Source organism: Manacus vitellinus, unplaced genomic scaffold, assembly GCF_001715985.3.
Source record: "Manacus vitellinus isolate BGI_N305 unplaced genomic scaffold, ASM171598v3 scaffold_47_pilon, whole genome shotgun sequence".
Taxonomy (NCBI): Eukaryota; Metazoa; Chordata; class Aves; order Passeriformes; family Pipridae; genus Manacus; species Manacus vitellinus.
In genome coordinates, this window is record NW_021940585.1 from 3857155 (window position 1) to 3879975 (window position 22821).

At 45.1% G+C, this 22821-nt stretch overlaps 2 protein-coding genes across 2 annotated transcripts; one reads left to right on the forward strand and one right to left on the reverse strand.

Moving 5' to 3' along the window:
• Positions 1-1780: 1780 nt before the first annotated feature.
• DYRK3 (dual specificity tyrosine phosphorylation regulated kinase 3) lies at positions 1781-8459 on the reverse strand. The gene is made up of 2 exons (XM_029962550.1): positions 8318-8459; positions 1781-4551 (listed from the first exon to the last, which is right to left on the reverse strand). Exons 1-2 carry the CDS (start codon positions 8399-8401, stop codon positions 2989-2991), a joined length of 1647 nt encoding a protein of 548 aa, XP_029818410.1. The 5' UTR covers positions 8402-8459; the 3' UTR covers positions 1781-2988.
• Positions 8460-10429: 1970 nt separating this feature from the next.
• EIF2D (eukaryotic translation initiation factor 2D) lies at positions 10430-20955 on the forward strand. The gene is made up of 15 exons (XM_029962557.1): positions 10430-10485; positions 11582-11772; positions 12331-12414; positions 14466-14556; positions 15199-15306; positions 16154-16428; positions 16531-16648; positions 17120-17165; positions 17638-17741; positions 17969-18127; positions 18771-18860; positions 18948-19043; positions 20191-20311; positions 20447-20621; positions 20715-20955. The coding sequence occupies exons 1-15, from the start codon at positions 10430-10432 to the stop codon at positions 20783-20785; spliced, it is 1785 nt and encodes a 594-aa protein (XP_029818417.1). The 3' UTR covers positions 20786-20955.
• The last annotated feature ends 1866 nt before the right edge of the window (positions 20956-22821 follow it).

The window sequence follows — 22821 nt, forward strand, 5'->3', positions numbered from 1 at the left end:
TAGACCTCACCAATGTTTAGCTCTCCAAAAAAACAAGTGTGACTTTGAGGTTTGACCATATCTGGTGAGCACAGACACTGTGACCGTGGCCACCCTTGATAAATGACAGTCCAGTGACACAGCCTGTGGTCCCACCCTCCACCAACTCACAGGGAATTCAACAGGTCCAGTACTACAGGGACAATTCCTCACCTCTCTCCCAAATTATTAGCTCACCTGGAGGGCTCTCCCAGCTTGGGAATACTGTGGCACAGAATTCAGTGAAAGCAAGTGCTTTATGAAGGAAGTTGGGATTAGGAATTGGAAACAAGACCCCAGTATTCTCAGCTATGTTGCCTGGGTTAGGAAAAAGCCCTTTCCAATCCAGCAAATATCTGCTGAGGCTGCTTCCTCTTCCTTCTCACCTGTATAGACAAGACACTGAACCATGTGTTTGATTTTCAAATATAGTAGTCCCAAGTAACACTCAGTCTTAAACACAACCCACAACAGGCACCTCGTGCAGTCAGAGTGTGCTGAGCACAATTTCTAGATAAAAAGCCATGTTTTTGCCAGCTAATTACTTTATCTGCAGCTTTACAGCACCAGCCTTAGGTGAGATTACTGTGTGTGCACCAGAACTGCCAGGTCAGGGGTTACCTTGGAGTCACTTCTTCCCAGAAGTCACAGGAGAATTATTACTCTGCACGTGGCATTTTATAGACAAAATGGTTTAGAAGCAGGACACTGCTGGGTGTTCCTAAGAGACCTGTTTGTACAGCTCCCAGCACACCAACACCCTGCTCCTTCTGTCAGGCTCCATCACCACCATCCCCTCATGGCCTCTGCATAAACTGCTTTTAGGCATCTTTCCTACCAAGCTATTGCTCCTGAAAGGTTCGTTTCTCCTAATCCACCAGGTATATTTTGTTTAAAAAAAAAAAACAAAACAAAAAAAGGGCAGAGGAAGAAGAAGAATATTTCTGGCTTCTGAAAATGTGCCAAATCTATTAGAGATTCTACTAAAAATCAATGGTGTCTTCTGCCACTTCCCCACAAAATCCACTCCCCTGGTTCTCCATTCAAATAAAACTTCACCCAGCCAAGCAAAATAAAAAATACCAGCCATGTGTTATGAGGAAGTGACCCATGAACATGCCATACATGCTGGTAGCTGCACAGATAAAAGCTAGACTGTTATTTTAATGTTATTACTAGGCTTATTGAATTGACACTTGGGAAACAAAACAACTCAGAAAAGCTCCGTACACGAGAACCTTGATTCCAACTCCTGGGAACCTCAGTTTAAAGTCCTGGGAAGTTTGGAGCTTTGGCTCTGTCTTTTTGCCTTTTTTTTCTAAAGGCCTCCACCCAGCATTTCCCCAGTGCTAAATTAACCCCAGAGAGGACAGAATGCAGCCCCATCTCCTCAGAGAGGGAGGGTCTCCTCCTGGACGTCTTAAAAACCACCCTGGCAACTCCTTGTTTTAACATTCAAAACCTGCTGCAGAGAAAAAGTCATTCAGGTTAAAACCTTCTGTTCATAAAAGCTCTGAATTGCATTTAAAATTGTGTTCAGACACCTGGCAAGGGATCAGATGATTTTGGAAATGGACTCGGGCCATGAGGCTGCAAGAATGAACCACCCCAACAAGCTGTGCTGTTGTCATGACAGGTCACACCACCCTTGTCATGTTCTTGGAAGATAAAGGAAGAAGAAATACAAGCTCATGGGTTTCAAGAAAGAGAAAATGTAGGCACCCAAAGGCCTGAAGGAATACAATTAAAAATAAAGCAGCTCTTCCCATAAAATATTTTCATTTGGATCCACCAGTTTATCAGTCTTTCCTGGTTATGTTTTCACAGATTTTTTTTTTTTTTTTAGATTTCAGAGCACACTTCCAATTATTACATTGGTGTTTTCCCCCACCCCCTCATTTTCTAGTCACAATCCCAGGCCTTAAAAACTTTTACTTGTCTGACAGGAGTGGCATGTTTGCATTTTATTAAAAGAGCTTCACGTAATTCAATGGAATTCACTCTACACAAAAAAAGATAACTTTTTTTTTTTAAATGACCAAAATTTCAAACATCTATATAAACCAGCTCTTAAAAGTCCAACGTTTTTGTTTTAGGAACAACACAGGAAAAATGAAGACACACACCTGGCAGAACTGGTGATTGAAATTTGAGCTCCAAAGAAACATAATTGCATCATTAGCCCTGAACAAACTGGCTCACACTTGTGAAGGACCAGGCCTGATCTGGAATTCTTGTGATGGACCAGGCCTGACCTCAAATTCCCCTACAATTCCCACAGACTTTTATGGGAAATAGCAAGTGTTACAGAAATTCATAGTTTTATTTAGCTATATCTTGTGTTTCATGGCATTTCTATGCTCCTTTGAAATTTTATCATCTAAGTGTTTTCTTTCCCAACAACAAATTCCTTTTTTGGTATCTACATCTCATGGCATTTTTTTTTTAAAATCTCAGGATAGATAAGGGAAAAACAGTGCAGAGAAATAAAATCCTTAAAACTTTAGCAATTTGCAAGTTCCTAATGCATTGCATTAATGCACTTGTGCTTTTGACAAGAGATGTAAAAACTCTCCCCAGAATAAAAAGAGTTCAGTTGGAGATAACTGAAAATATGTATTTGAAATCAAGTTCCCTTTCTGTCTTAAGCAAAAGAGTCTGTTAAACCATGATAAGAAACAGCTTGATTTCTAAAACAACATTTTTAAACAGCACATCTGCCACGCTGTCCTTGTACCCACCAGCTGAGCTGACCTCCCCAGGAATGGAATATCCCCCACGGTGTGAGTGAAGCAACTGGATAAAAGTTAGCCCTTTAAATGTGAACATTTTGACTGATCTCTGAAAATTCAAGATGTAGCCTCTAACAGACAGTAACTCCATTAAAAACCTCTGCATTTAATTTCCTTGCACGTCGTGAACGGACAGTTAGAACATGAGGGGCGTGTTCTGGAAATCCAGAGTTCCCCACTAGCTGACCAGTTTGGGGAGCACGGAACAGAGAGGAATATTGCTACCAGAGTCAGATCCCAAGTTAGCCCTCAGCTTGTTGGCTCCTGCCACCACGGAAGGCAGCCTGGACCCCGTCCCTTGGAAGGAGCTTGTGTAGCTGGGGATCCTTCTGTTGGTGGTTCTATCCAGAGGGGGCGGTTTGGGCACTCGTTTACAAATCCAGGGGTGCCGCAGAGCCTGGCCCGGAGTCATGCGCGCGGCGGGATCCCAGCTCAGGCATTCCTTCAGGAAGTCTATGAACAAGGGGTCATCGCAGCCCTTCAGGGCTGTCACCCAGTCCTTGTTCCCCGGAGCTTCCCGGACCTTCCCCCGGCGCGAGCGGCTCCCGTTCAGGGTCACTTTGCCGTCCGCGTGCGTCGTGACAGTGCAGTAGCGAGGGTGACCCTTGGAGTTGATGAAGTTCTTGGCTCGCTTGGACTGATCCAAAAGCTTCTGGGGTGGCATTCCAAGAAGTTCCATCATACAGGCCAGCTGGTCTGCCTCGTCCTCCCCAGGAAAAAGAGGGTACCCAGTCAAAAGCTCCACCAGGATACAGCCAAAACTCCACATGTCTATGGGCAACCCATAGCGGCTTCCCAGGATCACCTCTGGCGCCCGATAGAACCGAGACTGGATGTACGTGTAGACTCTTTGGTGCTCAAAACAGCTGGACCCAAAATCTATAACCTTGATTGCACTCCTCCCATACTGTTTTAGGAGGATGTTTTCTGGTTTCAAGTCACAGTGGATGATTCTGTTCCTATAAAGAGCAGCCAAACACTGCAGGATGGAGTGAGCAAACTTCCGCACCAGCTGGAGACCGAAGCCCTGAAACTTATTCTTTTTAATCAGCTCATACAGGTTCACACTCAAGAGCTCGAAGGTCATACAGATGTGGTTCCTAAAGGTGAAGCTTTCCAGCATGTGAATGACATTCATGGTGTCTGTTTTATCCTGCTTCTTCAGGTGCTCCAGGATCCGGATTTCCTCCGCCGCTTGGCGATGGAACCTCTTCTCGTTGCGAACCATCTTTAAGGCCAAGTGTTGGTGGAGTTTGTGATCGTAGACTTTGGCAACTTGTCCAAAACTGCCCTTGCCAATGATTTTGAGCACTTCATACCTGTAGGCAAGGTGGTCATGGGGCACGTGGATGTAGCTGCCTTGGTCGTCGTCGTAGCCGCCGTTGTTGGGGCCGCCGATGACTCCTTGTCTCTTTTTTGCAGCTGGACCCACAAAGTAAATCTCAGAAAAATTAAATATCTCTTGCTGCTCATAAGCAGATAACTGGTGCCTGTACTGTTTGACAGCCTGCTCTGGAGCTTGGGAAAGACATCTCAGTGCTCTGCCCCCAGTTCTAGAAGAGCTTACGTTGTCTACGATTTTATCTTTTGACAAGGAAGGGAGAGGTCTGTCTAAACCAGAAACTCCTGCACTCTGGAGAGAACTGCTCCTTTTGTTGCCAGAGTCCTCAAATAACTGCTCCACTTTGACCTGATTTCCAGGCAGAGACTGATCCTTCATCATGAGTTTGTTGATAGAAACCTACAGATAGAGGAAAAAAAAGGACTTTAGTTTATCTTTTAAAGCACAGGCTAAGAACAAAAGTAAAACCAACATAAAACAAAATCACTAACACCAATGCGTTTGGCATTTATTAGGAACAAATATAAAATGCTGGATTAAATTAAGTTACAAGCACAGTTATAAAAAGGTACACAAAGAGAAAGCAACTCACTGAAACAGCACTTGCACGGACGCAACGTGCTTTTAAATCCATAAAGGGAAACCCTAGAGAGCCAAACACTCCAAAAGGACACAATACCTATCTCTAGTCAGCAAACTGCCAGGGAGTAGCTATGTTTAGCTCTAAACGTGGGTGCAGCAACACAACCAACGACAGATGCAACTTGCACCTGTCTGGAACAGGCAACGTAACGTGAACGTGCCGAGAAGCGGCAGGAATATCACACAGACAACTTGCCAGAGGAAGACAAAGAAACCCCAGCAGGTGACATATGGCTGGTGTGCCCCAGCTGAGAGAGGAGCAGAAGGATGACAGGGCAGGACAAGGTAAACCATCCTTTAAAAAAAAAAAAAATCTAACAAACATGTTTTTTCTTTGAAGGGCAAAACATCGTTGTATCCATTGTATGGCAGAATCATAAAAGTCCTGAGCTGGAAGAGACCCACAAGGATCATCCAGTCCAACTCCTGGCCCTGCACAGGACACCCCAAAATCCCACCCTGTCCCTGAGAGTGTTGTCCAAACCCTCCTGGAGCTCTGGCAGCCTTGGGGCTGTGCCCACTGCCCTGGGGAGCCTGGTCAGTGCCAACCACCCTCTGGGGGAAGAACCTTTTCCTGAGATCCAACCTGACCCTGCTCAGACACAGCTCCAGCAGCTCCCTTGGGTCCTGTCTGGTCACCACAGAGGAGAGAGAGCTGCACAACTATCTTAAGACAGACTTAGAAGCTTTGAATAATTGAGAATATCTCCTACTCCCACTCAGCTGACAGCAGGCCTAACCACTGCCTCTCACTAAAATATTTACATCTGAAATGAACCCACAGAAGGTGAGAAGAACACTGTGAAATGTTTCAAGCTTGTCATTTTTGCAGTTTAGTAAATGCTGCACTCCCCAGAGGTCAGTTCCCTACTAGCACAGCAGTTATTCCCCTTTCTGCTCACTGACACCCCATGCTGATGGACAGCACAGAGGTGTTGTCTCATCCCATGCAGCCCTGAGGAAGCCCTGCCTTGCAGTGGCAACATCTGTTTTCCATTTTGTCCTTTAATCTAAAAATAAAGATCTCAGACACATGCCAAACCGAATCCCTGAAAACCAAAATAACTATACAGGAATCAAACAAAAAATATAAATAAACCTGTAGCCCCACAGCAATAAAACCAAATTCCTTTTTAGTTACATCCAGTCCAACATCTTGGCTTGGTCAGTAAATAAGGGAAGTGAATGTTCTCGCCAAAAACAACTACACACATCTCTTAAAAGGGTCTGTTTGTTGGCGCTGCCTTCAAATGTTAATTCTTGCTCACCAGCCCCCAAAAATGGGCATTTCCTGCAGAAGTCAGTGCTTATCGATGGTGAGGAGGGGCCATCGGATACATCCTACTAAGTTCCACTCCTCTGGGTCCTATCAACCCCAAAATGCAGTGTACTGGGAGAGACACGCCTCTGCAGAGAGCCTGAAGCAAAAGCAACAAAGCCCAGCCCTGGTAACTCCGAATAAACGCCTTTTTCTTGGAGCCTGGCTGAACCTCTGAGATAAGAATGGCTTTTTTTTCAGAGCTGGCTAAAAGACTATCCAGTCCAGCAGACCCAAACAGTAAGTTTACAAACAAACAGAAAATATAAACACAGAACTAGGTTCACATTTGTTTTAATATTCTCTATTCAGGAGCAACAGCAACTCTGCTCATGCTGCTGTTCATAGAAAACATTCTGTACCTTTGAATCCCTAAATAACCAAGGAATTCATTATTCCATTTATCCTGGAACGATTTCTTAATGAAGGAACCTTGGTTTTGGATTTCAAACCTGACTCAACAGTAGTAAGGTCTCAATTTTCATTCTTAGAGGACTCCCAAAATCATTTGCCACGTGATGGTGAGACACAAATATAGATCCATCTTTACTTGAACTCAGAAGAGCTGCACTCAAAGTCCCACGACTTCTGGGCAACACCAGCTTTATTTCACAAACCACAGCTTTTGTTTTATTGGTAAAAGCACTACCAGCAGGCAAGAAATAAGGCTGACAACAACTCAAACTCTCACTTACGAAACTTCATTTTCATTGACAAGGAAACAGCCCAATTCCTACACAACTGGCTCAGCAAAAGTGCATCAGATATTTTCTGAACACTGAATTAGACAGGCTGAATTCAACCCATGTATTCTCCAAGCAGAGAGACTTATGTTCTCCTGCAGCTCAGCTGAAGGAATGGGCAGCTGCAGTCACCAGGACTCAATTCTCATGTAACATTACATCCTAACAGAAAAATCTTGCCAGGAAACTAAATATCACTTAAATCCAGATGCTTCCCCATTAAAATTGAGTATCATCCTTGCATGCTGTGCCTCAGTTCCTGCTTGCATGATACCACTGAGGTTGTATTTTATTTATGTACCATCATGCAAAATTGAGCATGTTATAATCCTTAATCTTGCTTTAGGAAGTTAACAGGCTTCAGGGTCAAAATATAGATGAAGATAAGATACACCAGTCAAACAAAATAATCCTGGAGTTATACTTGTATTTAACTGGAGAGTTCCATTCTACTGACTTTTGTTCAGTAATGAACAATTGAAGTTACACTACAACTTAAAACACTGCAATGTTTCCATATCCCTGCAAACAAAAAAACCCTAGCCAACTACTCTTCAAACTTTCCTGCTCAACAAAACCCTAAATTCCTTCTGCTCTCCCTCAACATTGCCAAAAAGGGAAAACACAGACCCATGCCCGGGTTTGCACAGACCAAATTAATGACTAATACCTGTTACCATAAAATCCCACAAGGTGATGATTTCCAAATGCATCTTACTCAGGGAAATGCCTATTTTCACTTTTTAGAGAGTGAGACTTTTTTAAGCTCAAGCTCCTTCCCTTCTGCCAGAACTGAACAAGAGCCAAAACACATTAAAAACCCATCTAAAAGACAGATCAGTGTACAAAAGTACAGCTAAACATGACCACTAGTGCTCAGCTGAATCAATTCAAGGAAAGATCTCCCAACTCCACAACTGCTGAGGGAACACAGCCCTTGTGGAGCAGCCTGTTAACACCTTCAGTCCATGAAGAGCTATTTTGGTAGCAGACGAAGTGACAGATAATGCCCAAGTTTTCAGAGGAGAAAGATACTTTTGTGAGATGTTTGGCAGCCATGCAAACCCACACTGCTCCTTCTGCTGTTCCTAAGTACTTATCCGTTGGAATTTTCATGAGGGAAACTAAAATGGAAACGTGCAGGAGGTAAAGCAAAGTGTGTGTGGATTTACTTATCAGCACAAGGCGACATGGCAGAACACTTCAACCCTTTGCAAAGTGACTTTTTTGATTAAAACACAAGCTGAGGACACTCAGATGGGATTCCTGAGGCTGCCAGCAAGTTCTACAGCGAACGCAGCACATCATTTTTATGCTTAGTGAACACAATAATGTTAATAAACTACTACAGAGCTGCAAAATCCCACTTTTTTTTTGGTCTATAGGGAGATATCTCACTCCTGGATAGTTCTCACTGCCTCACAACACAACCTGAAGACACAGATGACTTTGAAATACTCACTTGAGGTCTTGGAAGGGAAGAAGGTCCAGAGGCGCTGCGTTCTTCATTTGAAGGCTCTTGGTATCTTAAATCATCTATCCTCATATAGGAATCATATAATCCATCTCCAAACCTGCCTGGAAATGTCCCATATACAAACCAGTTAGTCACAACCACTCACACTGATAAGAGACAGAGTCAAACGCTGACACTTATCTCCCTTACCACCTTTTCATCTGCAAAATCATCGATTCTCATTCATTTATTAAAGGACCCTCCAAATTTAACTCCGTTTTAATACCGCGACAGAGCGAGCAGCTCTTGGGGAACCCCGACGTGCGACAGGCACTTTTCAATTCAGAGCTCCTCTTTTGTTAATCAAGTTCTGCACTGCGAACGCATCCTCGAGAAACCCTGAAAACACCACGCTCCCTGCAGAGACATTTAAACCCACCACGCTCCGCATCGCTTTTCCCCATTTTAAGCAGGGTAATCCCAAACGAGCAGAAAAGCACTTAAAACCACTTGATAGCGGGCTATCCTTAAACCAAAAAAAAAAAAAACTAAAACAAACAAAAAAGAGATGGATGGCGCGAATTACACTTGGGGAGGGGGGGAAGGAGGAGAAGGCGGAAGTGCGGCGGAAACCAACGCGGGGTTCCCCGACCCGCACGTGCCCCACATCCCTCCCCGGCCCGGACCCCCTTCCCGCGCGCCTCACACGCCCGAGCGGCCCCTCCCAGCTTCCTGCCGAGCAGCATCGTCGTCCGGGGGACCCCGACCCCCGCCCGCCCCATCCCCCTGGCGGGTCCCGCTCCCAAGCGCCGCCGCCCCGCCCCGCCCCGGCCCCCGGCCGTTGCCCCGGAACGGTCCCCCGCCGCCGCCCGACCCGCGCCTGCGCAGGCGCGGCCGGCGCGGGCTGACTCGCACGCGCAAATCTGCCGAGTTTCGCCTCCCGCTTCTCTCCCGTGCTTCCTCCCTCCCAACCCCTTAAAGCCTCCCTGGCTCGCGTAAGGGAGAAATGCCGCCCCTGCGATGTGCAGCAAGCCCTCGGCGGGGGTTTGGTCGCGCCGGGGCGGATGCTGGCGGGTGAGGTTCCAAGTGCTCTCGTACGAGGATTCTTGGGAGAGTGTATTTGGGTTAAAGTCACTGCTCCCCTGCGAGTCAAGGGCAGTGTTTGCTTAATCCGCGGCTGCTCTGAGGAGCCGCGGGTTCCGCACGGTGCGGAACGGGGAATCCTGTGTTTCACTGGGAGGTAGCAGTGGCGTTTTACAGCAGCAGGGCTCTCGTAATTACAAGTGTATGTATGTATGGAGTGTATGTACTTCACCAAACCTTTATTAAAGTAATAGAAAAAATAATAGTAAAGTGGTGTGTGCGCGACCTTCTCACTCTCTCCAACTCCCTGACAGGAGGGGGGAGCCGGGGGAGAATCGGGCTCTGCTCCCAGGGAAAAAGGAACAGAAGGAGAAGAAAGACCCCCAAGCTGTGCCTGGGGAGGGTCAGGTTGGATACTTGGGAAAAAATCTCCCTGGAAAGGGTGGTCAGGCCTTGGAAGGGGCTGCCCAGGGCAGTGGTGGAGCCCCCGTCCCTGGAGGTGTCCGAGGCAGGACTGGCCGTGGCACTCAGTGCTCTGGGCTGGGGGACAAGGTGGGCACAGGGTGGGCTCGGTGATCTTTGAGAGCTTTTCCATCCTCCAGTGCCTCTGTGGTCCCGTGAAGGCTGTAGCACTGTATCGCTCCTACCCACTCCACGCTCCTTAACCTCGCGCTAGAAATCAATCCATCAATCCAATCAATCAATCAATCAATCAATCAATCACTAAGAGCCCAGCAAATCGCAGCGAGAACGGTCCCACTGTTAAGAGCACCTCAGCCAGAAAACAGCTCGGAAGTTTCAGAACAAAACAAACACACCCCCCCGAATCTCCGAGCAGCCCCCGCAGCGCCGCGGGGCTCGCATCCCTCCCGACTTCGTGCGGGGGCCCGCGGGGACGGGCACCGGGACCGCCCCTCAGGGTGTCCGGGAGCTCGGCGGGGGCCGCTCGGATGTTGGCGCGTTTCCAGCCGGAGCGGTTTGTGGCGCGGAACGGCGCCATGGCGGCCGCCGCGGGCTGAAGGGGACGGGCCCGGCATGTTCGCCAAGGGCGTTCCGCGTGAGGGCCAAACCGCATCCAAGGGCTCCGACCGGTGAGTGCCGCGCCGGGACCCCGCAAGGACCCCACGTGGGGACGCGCCGGGGAGGTCGGCCCGGCTCTGGGGGGCTCGGGGCTCGGGGGCTGCGGGCGGCGCTGCCCCGGGAGCGGCCGCTTTCACCTCCTGCTCGTGGTAAACTCCCGGCCGGGGACGGTGCGTTTCGCGTGAAGGTGGTGCAGTAATTAAAGCAGGTTTAATTGAGTTGTTACGGTTGGATGAGGCTTCTGTGCTTATTTATACCGTACGTAAAAGGGCTGCGAGCGAGATGGAGAGGGGCTTTGGATGAGGGCATGGAGTGACAGGACAAGGGGGAATGGCTTAAAGCTGAAAAAGAGTAGGTTTAGATGGGATGTTAAGGACAAATTTCTTCCCTGTGAGGGTGGGCAGGCCCTGGCACAGGTTGCCCAGAGAAGCTGTGGCTAACCCCATCCCTGGGAGTGTCCAAGGCCAGGTTGGACAGGGCTTGAAGCAACCTGGGCTAGTGGAAGGTGTCCCTGCCCATGGCAGGGGGTGGAACCAGATGGTCTTTAAGGTCCCTTCCCACCCAACCCATTCCGGGATTCTATAATTCTGCTTTACGTTCCTCAGCAGCGATGCTGGGCTGACTTACTGATCGCTCTGATTCACTTGACAGTTCTGTGAGTGGCCACACAAACCCACTCTGTGCCAGTCATGTAGCCTTAAAATCCAATTAAACGCCAATTAAAACTGGGAGACAGGGAAATCTGGCTGCCCCCTGCTCCCCCTGTGGCCGTGGGTGATGGGCTGAGCAAGTGGGACAGTCCCAGGGTTTGTGCTCAGGAGCTCGGAGTAATGAAATCACAGCACAAAACAGAGGCAGAGACAGCAAACAGGAGCTGTAAGCAGGTGTTTAGGGAAGATATGAGCGAGGCAAGTGTATTGGGCTTTTTTCCAGTGTTCCTCCACCATACAGCTACCTCATTTGTAAACCTGGACACAAGTGCCTCAAATTATCATCTGTGAAAAGGTGGGAATCTCAGGAACAACCAGCAAAAATAACTACTGATCTAGGAATTATTCTGACAGTCTAGAAAGGCTTTGTAACATATTTGTGGTTTCATCATTGCAGGAGAAAGCTACGAAATGATGTTGCAGCAGCTTTTCCCAACTTCAGTGCTGAACAACTGGCTGAGTTTATTCCATACAAGCAAGAGCTCAATGTCATCAAAATATACTGTCACAGAGGGGAGGCTGTCACTGTTTACATGAATCAGAGGAACCCAATACTGTTTGAAGTGGAGAAGGCTCTGTATCCAACAGGTATGGGGAGGGAACTGAAATAATCCTCCCTCTTTATTTAGCTTTCTCCAAAATATTTCCTTAAGTACCTATCAGTGTCGTATCTGTACACTTCATAATCTTTAGTGCATTTATTCCACCAACATCTTTGCAAAATCCTGGATTCTTGCCATAAGAAGGAAATGGATGTACTCAGAGGTTGGAAACCAGGAAACAAATCTTTTAAGCCATAATTTAGCTTCTTAGCCCCTTTTCTTCCTCGTCTGCTGGAAGGTGTAATTCCAAGAAGCATGATATCCACTCTCAGGCAACCCTGGAATTGGGCAGTGAATTACTCTAGTATTCTATGCTTTTATTTTTCTCATATGCAGTCTTACCTGTTGCAGTAGCATTTTAGCTCAAAGTGTCTGTGATTGAAGGAAAATAATGCAAAAATTTATCTGTAATCTTCACAGTAATTCATAAGAACTTGAATCAATTAGCAGTTTGCTTTTCTCCATCACATCTAATAATTATTGCAGGATTATTCTAACTTCAGATTTCTTGATTTTTTTGAAATTTGGTTCTGTTTTGGGACAGTGTACTCTCTGTGGGCCTACCCAGATCTTCTCCCTGCCTTTTCAACATGGCCCCCAGTGCTACAGAAACTTGCAGGAGGAGCAGGTAAGAGAACCAGAACTTTGTGACTTTGCACTGCAAAAAGGAGTTGCCTTCAGTTTTTGGTTTTTTTTTTTTTTTGGTCTTATCTTTCCCAGTGGCAAAAATATACCTGTATAAAGAATTAAGTACTCAAAGGTAATTCGTGGTGGTGTCCTAAAAAGGAAAATAAATTAACTGTAAAAAAAAAAAGATTTATGAATGAAACAAAGTAGGTTAAGCTGTTTAAATGCAGTAACCTGTTCCACGTGGGAGTCTCAGATTTGGAGATACTTCTCAGGGTGATGAGCAGCTCTGAACTGGGACACAGAGCTGCCTGAGCCACTGGTCTGTCTCTTTTATAACTTCCCTTGAGCAGCTGAGTTCCTTTGCTCCCACCCTGCTTCCTGTCAGTTCTGAGGTGAACTGACTTATCCTGTGGATAAACTCACAGAGGTGAGTTTATATTGGAACCTGCAGTTGCAAGCACTGTCAGGTGAATTGTGGATTGTGCAGGTGAGGTTTGAGTTGAATTCCTGGGCTACTGGCTCTACCACCTCATTATGGATCAAGACTAACAAGAAAGGAGTCTATTTTCTGGAACCTGCTTTGGATGCAGTTCAGCCTCAGGAGAATCAGCTCATTATAAACTTTAAATTGCTGAACTGCTCAAGCAGAAAAAGATTAAATTGTAGCTGCTGCAGCCTTGTTCTGTACCTGGCAGCGTTCACATAGGAAGAGAGGTCTTTTTCCATTACACAGTGTCTAAAGTACAACTCGGGTCCCTTTGTTTGCTTTTGGGGAAAATAAAGTGCTTGAATGTGTGGCTGTGATAGACATCTGAGCAAGCCTGGCTGCTGACTTGTAATGACCCAGTTTCTGGGGGGAAAATAAAAAGCCCTACTAATGGGGGAAGGACGTTGATGAAAGGGCTGTGGGTCATTCATCGCCCGTGGCAACCAGGCTACCTCTGGGTAGGATCCAAAGATAAGAAGCTGCCCAGGAGACAATGGCCACAAAGGCAGTGGGAGAGGTAGAGCCACTTCTCAGAAGGGAGAGGAAAGGCATGAGCAGTTCTGCAGACTTGGAGTGGGGGGGAGCAGATTTGGGGAGCATTCAGTTACAAAGAGAAGCATAGTAGTGCTTTTCCTGATATCTCTTCCACGAATTCCAGTATCTCCCATCTGCCCTGGTTACTGACATAATTTAATGCTACTTACCTGGTCCCATTTAGGTCTTTACGTGGTTTCTGTCCTCAGCAGTGTGGAGCTTTGGTTGCAGCTGCAGAGTTCATTCTAGATTTGCTGAAAGTATTTCTGAGTGAAGGGGGGGAAAAAATCTTGTTGGCTTCTTCAGCATACACATTAAATGTGGGATGCTGAGGAAAAATGGGTGAGATGCCTTCAAAAGCAGACCGTGGAACACAGGTCAGTGCAAAGAGCTGCTGTGGGGGAGAGCTGGTGCCCTTTACACAGTTTGGTGATGGCATCATGCCATGCCTTACTCACATGCCAGGCTGCTCATCCCAGGTGTGGAAAGCTGAAGGAGGCAGGTGTACAGTTTCTGTCCAGGTCAGCAAGGAGGTGATGAAGGCATCTTCCTGAGAAGGCACAGCTGAGTGCAGCTGTTGTGTCACATCCAGGAGGGCTGGGACACCAGTGGCAGATCTCAGGCAATTTTCTCTTCAGGGAGAGAGCTGCTAGGATAACCTGTCCTTGGCACAGGGGAGAGCAAATGGTTCCAGAGACATCTCCTTGTTCCTTTCTCTTTTCATGTCATTAATGAGGAGTGATGCTCTCTAGGCTGGGAGCTCGTACCTTTCTGTTCAAAACAGTCCCTCAGGCCTGAGCAAGCTCTGCAGTTTTTTGGGATGTGCCCAGCACCCTTATGAACTGGATCCCTTACTCCACAGGGAAGAAGTGCTGCCTTACCAGGAGAGCTGGAGAATGAGGTTTTCTCTGCCATGTGCTCAGCTGAGAACAGGCTCGTGTTTCTGCTGAGTAACAGGAGGGAGGGGGTGGAGGAGGCCGTGGCTGAGCCTTTCATTGAGAAATGGATGCTCTTCACTCTTCCCTCAGATCTGATGCTGCCAGGAGTTGTGGTGCCATCTTCTGGCTTCCCTCAGGTGGAGCAGGGCACACTCTGTGCTGTCACCCTCCTGGGAAACAGGTACAGGGGATTCTTTAGTTCTCATCCTTTTTAGAAAGCAAAAATTAAACAAAGAGATTTTTTTTTTTTTAAACAGGGAGCCTCTGGGGTTTTTGAGGACATCAAAGCAGAATTGTTCCCGTGCATTTGATGCACTATGGACTTAAAAAATGGAAAATACAGCAGGAAAAAAAAATCCACTTAATTTTTTGGGTTAGGATATGTTTGAGCTGAGGTGGTTCTTTTGGACTGGTGGGGGCATGACTGGTAGATTTGTTTTGAAACAGAGCAATTTATTTTGCAAAAAATTGGATTCTACACAATTGTCTTTCTGTCTGTGAAATTCTGAGTGAGGGAGCAGTGCTAAAGCTGTTGTTTTCCCCCTCACTGCTAATCTCTTTTGGCAGTGCATGCACTTCTGGTAATTTATTAAAATCTGTGACTGCACAACCTTCACTTCATCCCAGCTGCACATATCCTTGGGATTCTTTGGAAGACTTTACACAGCAGAAAGATAACCATAAACCACACAGATGCTTAAAAAAAACCAGGTTCTAAAGAGCAAGGATGCTGTAAAAGAAATTCAGTGTATCCCAGTGGCACAGCCTGTCCAACAGCACAGTGTGTTTGTGGTCCTGCTCTGACACTCCCTTCTTTTCCCAGAGCTCCAGTGGCAGTTGCAGTTGCCACCATGTCCACTGCACAAATGCTGGCTGCTGGCATGAAAGGGAAGGGCTTTGCTGTGCTGCACACTTACCTGGATCACCTCTGGTGGGTACCTTGCCAGGCCTTTGGGAGAATGGGTAACAAGTCCCACTGTTCACTAACATCAAAATCTGTGCCCCAATAAGACTGGTCAGGTCAACTTATTGAGTTATTTGGGTACAGCTTATATTAAGGTTTCAGCTGCTTGATTTGACTGACCACAGTTTTCTGACAGAAGCAGGTGCCTGTCCTGATATCTCTCCTTTATATATATTGGAATTAGGTATATAAAATTATTCACTTGATTCAGTTCCTTCAGCCTGAGTGTAATTATTATAGAAATGAAGTTAGAGCAATCCTGCTGCCCTTATTTTAGAAAATCTTGTTCAATGCCAGGTTGGATGGGGCCCTGAGAAACCTGGTCTAGTGAGGATTTGCTGTCTAATTTGGCAATCCTAGAGCAGAACTGGAAGAAAGCAGATAAAATTGGGGAAAGCCAATGGAAGTGTCCAAGGCCTGGTTGGATGGGGCTTGGAGCAACCTGGGATAGTGGAAGGTGTCCCTGCCCATGGCAGGGGGTGGAATGAGATGAGCTTTAAGGTCCCTTCCAACCAAAATCATTCTGTGATTGAAATTACAATAATTTTTGCTTATAATCAGTCAGCTGTGCCAATCTCAACCAAATAAATGAGTTGCTCTGCATTCAGATTCAACTGGTCTGCCCAGTTTTAAATTAAGATTGATGGGGGAACATAAGAGTTTATGGAGGAAGATGAGTTAAAATTAAATTTTATAGTTTTGAGAATGCAGAAAATTATCTGTGTGGCTGCCAGTGCCTTGTTTTCTCAGGGTGACATTTGTTCATTGCCCTGTGGGTTTCAAAGCTGTGTTATGCTTTTTCTTCCTTTTGTAGGGAATATGGTGACAAATCTTATCCTCCTACCTTAGCTCCCTCGGTCCCAGATTGTGCTGGAGATGAGGAAGAGCAGGAGGGGAAAGAGCCTGTCAGCAGCTTCCCCCCTGACCCAGTGCAGCACGTGGACATGGGGGGTTTGAGCCTGAAGGAGCAGGACAGTTGTGCAGAACTGCTGGGAAAGGAGGAATCCCCTGAGAGCAGAGCTGCAGAACCAGCTGAAAATGCCAGCCCAGAGGATCAGCAGCAACCTGAAGACAGCAGGACTCCACAAGGTATTTTTGCACCCAAATGAAACCAAACTGTGCCCCTTTGGTCTGCTGAACCCCACAAACAACTCACAGCCTACTTGTCCTTTTTTTTTTTTTCCCCTGCAGAGCAAATGGATGCTTTATTTAATCAGTGCTTTTTTCATGCCTTAAAATGCAAAGTGAAGAAGTCAGATCTCCCTCTGCTCACCAGCACATTCCTGAGAAGCCACATGTTCTCCTGCTGGTACGTGGTACAGGGATTGCCTTGGGATTTGCATGCTGGGATTTGGGCTTTAAAACATGGAGATTGATATTTAGGATGAAGGTTTTGACTCAAAAGTAGAATCCAGTCCTTATCTACAATGATCTAAGATTATGCTCACTTGTGACATCAAATGCTTTGATCAAATATAATCCTTACATCAAATACTTGGATGTAAGGATTGTCCAGACCTGAATCTGCACTTGGTAGCCAACTTGAGCTGGCTGACACTTGTTTCAAGATGATTTATTCACCTGAATGGCTGTTTGCCTGTCCACAAGAACATCAGCACTAGTTTCACTCATCATGTTCTATTTATTGGCTTCTTAAGTAATTCTTTCTCTGTGTGATTTGTATTTCCACTGTTAAGAAACTTCTAGCCTAAGTAGCAAGATTTAAGAAGAAATGAAGGGTGACTTATAACTAAAGAGCTTTTAAAAAATCCATTTGTAGCCCTGCTGGACAACAACTGGACATAAAGAAATCAAGCTATAAGAAGGTGAGATTTTTCTGGTGGGTTTATTTTTTTTCCCAATGATTTAAATAAGAAACAGGAGGAAAGAAAAAGTTTGAAGTCAGAATTGTTCAAGCGTTAGTAAAACATGCAAACCAAAAAAAACCTAGAAGCTGTTCTTAAAAGCCAGGTTCTTTTTCTCAGCTCTCTGCTCCTGTGGGATCCAGGGGGAAAAGTAATTATCCTGAAGGCATGAGCATGGATCTGCTTGGAATGCAGCTAATGCTCTCTGCCACCATGTACTGAGACCTACCAAAGGAACACTTGCTTTTACTCTGTTTTACAGAGGCACTCACTGCTCCTTAGCAATTGAGAAGCAAAGGTGTGGGATGTGTTTGTTTTTTTTTTCTTTAAAAGAAGTTTTTCTGATTTAGCAAGTAACTTTAGGGTAGTCAGAAACACGGGAACAGCAATTAAAAATGCTTGACTCCACATTTCTGATGGTTGCTTCCTTCAGTTCTCCAAATTCCTGCAATCCATGCAGAACCAGAAGATCTTACAAGTGAAGGAGCTGAACAAAGGTGTGGAGAGCATTGTGGAAGTGGACTGGAAACACCCAGAGTACGTAGAATATCCCAGTCTTTAAACAAGTTGGTAATCTCTGAAATAAGGGAGTGGAACCTGCTGCTTCCAGCTCTATTTCCTATACTCTGCTTGAATTCCTGAATAGCTGCAGAGCCCTCATTTCCTGATTTTAATATGCTCTACGGGGGTTTTATACCCTCTTTCTGTACATAATTTCTTATGTTTCCTGCTCTTTCACTCACACCAAACAATCCTTATTTCAGCATTAAAGCATTTGCAGTCCCTGAAGAATTTTCTTCAGCCTCTGCTGCCCAAGACAGCAAGAATGAAGATGGGGAACAAGTGTACCATGCTCCTGAAATCATTCCTCTTTATGGGGTCTCAACCCAAATGGTCCCACTCTTCCAGGAGTCTGGACATGGGTAAGCACTAGAGAAGTACAACAAAACCATTGTTACCTGAAGAGAGGGACAAACAAACCTGATACCATTTGTGTGCTCTCCTGGGGAGGGCCCTGCCAGGCTGTGATGGCACTCAGGAAGAGATTCAGTGCTTCAAAAAGGGAAGAAAGATGAGAGGCTGTGACAGCTGCTTTCAGCAAGTACATCACTTCTCCCACAGCTGAGGAGGTGATAGCTCAAGTGTCAAAATTGAGACATTTTACTTGGATTGTCTTAATTTCCCATTGGATGAGGCATATCCTGCCCACCCACATGTGGTTTACTTAAAAGAGGTAATTTAAAGAACTCACTTGCCTCCTTGTGCCCTTGCCTTGCCTGGTTTGGTGTAGTTTAGATTGTACTCAGTCTTTCTTCAGCTGAGACTTTGTGTGTATTAGGGTCATCCCCCCCAAACTAGGCTCCCAAAACAAGTTTAGAATCTCTGTAATTATTGCTCTGAGCCTTTAATCTTAGTACAGCAACTGAGGCATAGCAAGAAACCCTTTTTTAGCAGATAAATATCAGTATTTTGCTGTTGTTACTGAATGCAATCAGGGTAGTTGCTGTTTGTGACCCAGCATTCAAATAATTAAAGTAATAAGTTCCAAATGTTCTTTCTCTTTAGAAAAGGCAGTGTCCTCTCAAGCAGTGAGGTGAGAGACATCATCATTAACTATGTGAAGACTAACGAGTTGGTGCATGAATCAAACAAAAAGTGAGTTTTCCTGCCCTGCTTCCGTGGGAGATGCTGAAATTAGAGGGCAAAAGTGATTTGCTTCTAATGCATGTTTTTGTTTTGTAGCCTTGTGAAGGTGAATGCCATTCTGTGTGACTGCCTGTTAGAAAAATCAGAACAAGATGAGATCTCACACCTTACATGGGATGACCTCTTGAGCAGGTGATTGTTTTCCCAGTGTTTTTTTCCCAGTTTTCAGAATTACACAGGTTTATTGCATGCAACTCAAAGCCACATGTTAGGAGCTGGTAAAGTTTTAACTTCCTGCTGGTAATACAACAAAAGTAGCCAGAGACCTGCACTTGAACGATCTCATTCTTTATTTAATGAGTAGATACAATTAACTACTGTTGGAGGGTTTTTTTTGTTTACCTGGTAACCACTTATCAAGGAACACTTGCTAAACAAACAGTGGCTGGTTCTGTGTATAATCCATGTGTACATATTTATAAAGTCATCTTTGCAGTAGATAACTGAACATGCCCTTTGGAGGTAGTCAGCCTGCTCCTCTGTGCAGCACAACTTCAGAGACTCCCAGAATGGTTTGGGTTGGAAGGGATCTTAAGGATCATCTCATTCCACCCCCTGCCATGGGCAGGGACACCTTCCACTAGCCCAGGTTGCTCCAGCCTGGCCTTGGACACTTCCAGGGATGGGGCAGCTACAGCTTCTCTGGGCAACCTGTGCCAGGGCCTCCCCACCCTCACAGAGAAGAATTCCTTCCCAATATCCTCTTTCAGCTTCAAGACAACTTTTGCATTTATAACCTAACTCCACCTTTTAGATCTAAGAGCCCCAAGTATCTGACACAAGATCATTTCCATATATTTTGCCTAAATATATCCAGTATCTTTCTTACCTTGAGTTTCTTCATCACACTGTTTCTGAGGCTCCTCCAGCTGCTTCCTTTGTTTCTGAACTCAGCTTTGCTTGTGGGTCAGGAACACAATTTATGCTGAATTTTAAACTGAAGTTGCTTCACCAGTCTGTGAAAAACAGCTGAACAATAGATTAAAGGCCAAGTGAAATAAGGTTTTTCCTCTGCAAGAACTAATTTGTACCTGGTAAAACTTTATCATCTAAGCTGTAATTTTTGTGAGTCAGTAGACTTGCTTTCTTTTTAGTCACTCTCTTTCTTTAAATCATAGCTGGGATGCAAATCTTTTCAGGAGACCATCTTTCATTATCTTCTTAAGATACAAATTCTTATTCCATGTACAGTCTTGGCTTTCTTGTGCTTCCAAAAACCTGTGAGAGGCTGCACAATGAACTGCTGCAGTGAGTAATTGGGTGTCTAAACTTTCTTCAGGTGCCTTGAACGACTGCAGCCCTTCCACCAGGTGACATTTGTTGGACAAGAACCTGTTGTGAGGAAAGGAATCATCACCCACATCGACATAACCATAGCCCAGAGATCATCAAATAAGAAGGTAAAAAAGAGAACTGAAATTAGGGTGTCTGAGCAGAAGCCCAGATCCCAAGAGCTGGGCTTTTTCTGGGCTGAGGGATCCATGATTTGCTGATTCCTCCAGCAGGGGTGTTTGCAATCCTCATTAACCCCACAGGTGACAATTATCAAGAACCTGGAGCCCTTTGGTCTGGACCCCCAGTGTGTGGCCAACACCCTGCAACAGAAAGCACAAGCCAGTGCCACCCTCAACCCGGTACCAGGAGCCAAAGACAGAGTTCAGGTCCAGATCCAAGGGAACCAAATCCATCACCTGGCCAAGATCCTGCTGGGTGAGTGGATTCTGGGGCTGGTTGCAGCAAGAATGTGATTTTAATTCTTGAGCTTGTTCAGCTGAAGTGAGTGAACTCTTGGTTGTGTTGCAGAGGAGTATCAGCTCCCTCGGAAGTACATCCGAGGCCTGGAGAAGGCCCCAAAGCTCGGCAGGAAGAAGTAGGAGAAAAATCTCCTGTTTCTAGGAGTGTTTTCTGCCAACAAATCAAGGATCACGTGCAGGCCCTGTTCGTTCAAAACTGAGTCCTGGATGTTTACAAGGTCTGGAATTCACCCAAATAATGATATTGCTCCAGGTGTTCATTTTTCATAAAAATAAAAAGCTCAATAAAACCCCTGGCATTATCCTTTTGTCATATTTTGTAGGAGTTCCTAGTGATACACTGATTTTCTGGCTGCAGTGGCTTTTGGGTAGTTTAACATTCTTGCTTTGCATTTTTGATTAAGGGCATGTGATAAAATGTGAGCAAAATGCATTCCAACACATCATCCTGGGACAGCCTCAATGCTCTGCCATAATTATGTTTGTCAGAAGTAAAAACCCATTTGCCTTTAGATTTTAGCCTTTTAAACATTTCCAGGTAATAATACAGACATTTCAGCACTGAGAACAAACTCTATTAGCTGGACTTTTATGGTTTATGTTATTTATATATATATATAAATACATTTTAATGTATGACATTAGCTGTAATTTATCACAGGTAACAGTTCTGTTAAACCCAGCTGAAATATTAAGAAAGATTAATGGAACACTCGGGTCAGGTTCCACAGATGTTCTGTAGCTCTTAAAATGAAGCTTAAACACTTTACAGTGGGGTTAGAAAATAGAAATTCACTTCTAGGGAGGATTCCTGTTTTCCCCTTTAGACTTAATGCATGGAAGTTCCATAGGAGGGCGCCAGAAAAAGCAAATAAAGAGATTTCTTTAATCACTGACAGTTTTATTATCATTGTCTCTTACACTGTCTGCATATGAACAAGTAGTTTCAGAACCTTCAAAAAAAGCTGAAAGTGAGACATTTTTTAAAAATGCCATAGAATTACTAGGGAGTAGTAAAAATAAATTACAGCATTGCAAAAAATGCATTTCACTTTGCCATAGAAGCTTTGCTATTCCATCCTATACACAGTATTTTACATGTTTTACAGTAGACATGAAAAATAAACTCACACGACCTAGGCAAGACAATTACTAACCAAAGGCACTGCCAACAGTATTTTGCTTAAAGAAGGGGCAAATACTTCTAAAAACAGCTCAACTGACCTATGAGAATTGGAGTTTCAAGACTTAACAATTCTTCAAACGCCCCTTTATCTTGGGAAAAGAAAAAAAAAACAAACAAAAGAAAGAGCCCTCCTCTTGGCAGGAGGTTTTCAGCAGCATCCACAGTGATTGCATAAGAAGCCATGCCTTCTACAAACTGTCAAAGACATGCTGGGGGCCAGGGAGGGAGTCACCAAAACTGGTAGAAAAACAACAACAACCAAAAAAAAAAAAAAAAAGAAGAAATCTGCACAACTTTCAGCCAGAAAGAAAAGGGATTTAAAACGGTTTTAAGTCCAAGCGTGTGGATCTTACTTCTCAGAACCAATGGCAGTTTTTTTTACAGTGTTTTTCCCCCTGGATGGAACAGAAATATTTATATGGTGCTTTCAAGACTCGAAGCACTAGATAAAATTTTATTTAAATTGCTTCACGAGGGAATAGTGAAGCAATAAGTCTTCTTGTAACTGGACAAACAGCCCCAGAGCGTGGAAATTGCTGCTCTGTGGCTGCCACCACGTTGTTAAAGGTCATCAGGTGTAGACTACAGTACAGCTGGAGGCCCTTCCTGCCCTGGGAGCAAAACCCTCTCACTACTGACCAAAACAGGAGCTGCAGAAAGTGGCTTTAAGAGATGCAGTTACTCTCAGTTTACTCTCATATGGTTTACAAACAAACATGCTCTCCAAATCTGGAAAAAAAAACCAAAATCCCAAGCAGTCACCTTCCAGAAAGAAACAAAACAGTTCCTCACCCCTCTACAGACAAAAGCAGCCTCATCACACCAGTTCTTTGGGTATCTGGGGGGGCAGGAGAGTCGAGGCCTCTTGACAGAAGCCCTTTCCAGGTTCCTCCTTAGCCCAAAATGCAAAGTTTTCACACTTAAGGGAAAAAAAAAAAGGCACTGAGGTAAATTTTAGACTCCCCCATGT

Coding starts and splice junctions, on each gene's coding strand:
- EIF2D (XM_029962557.1), top strand. CDS start 10,430: ATGTTCGCCAAGGGCGTTCCGCGTGAGGGCCAAACCGCATCCAAGGGC. Junction 15,307..16,153: donor ACTTACCTGGATCACCTCTG/GTGGGTACCTTG, acceptor TTCCTTTTGTAG/GGAATATGGTGACAAATCTT. Junction 17,166..17,637: donor AGAAATCAAGCTATAAGAAG/GTGAGATTTTTC, acceptor TGCTTCCTTCAG/TTCTCCAAATTCCTGCAATC.
- DYRK3 (XM_029962550.1), bottom strand. CDS start 8,401: ATGAGGATAGATGATTTAAGATACCAAGAGCCTTCAAATGAAGAACGC. Junction 4,552..8,317: donor CTTCCCTTCCAAGACCTCAA/GTGAGTATTTCA, acceptor CTCTATCTGTAG/GTTTCTATCAACAAACTCAT.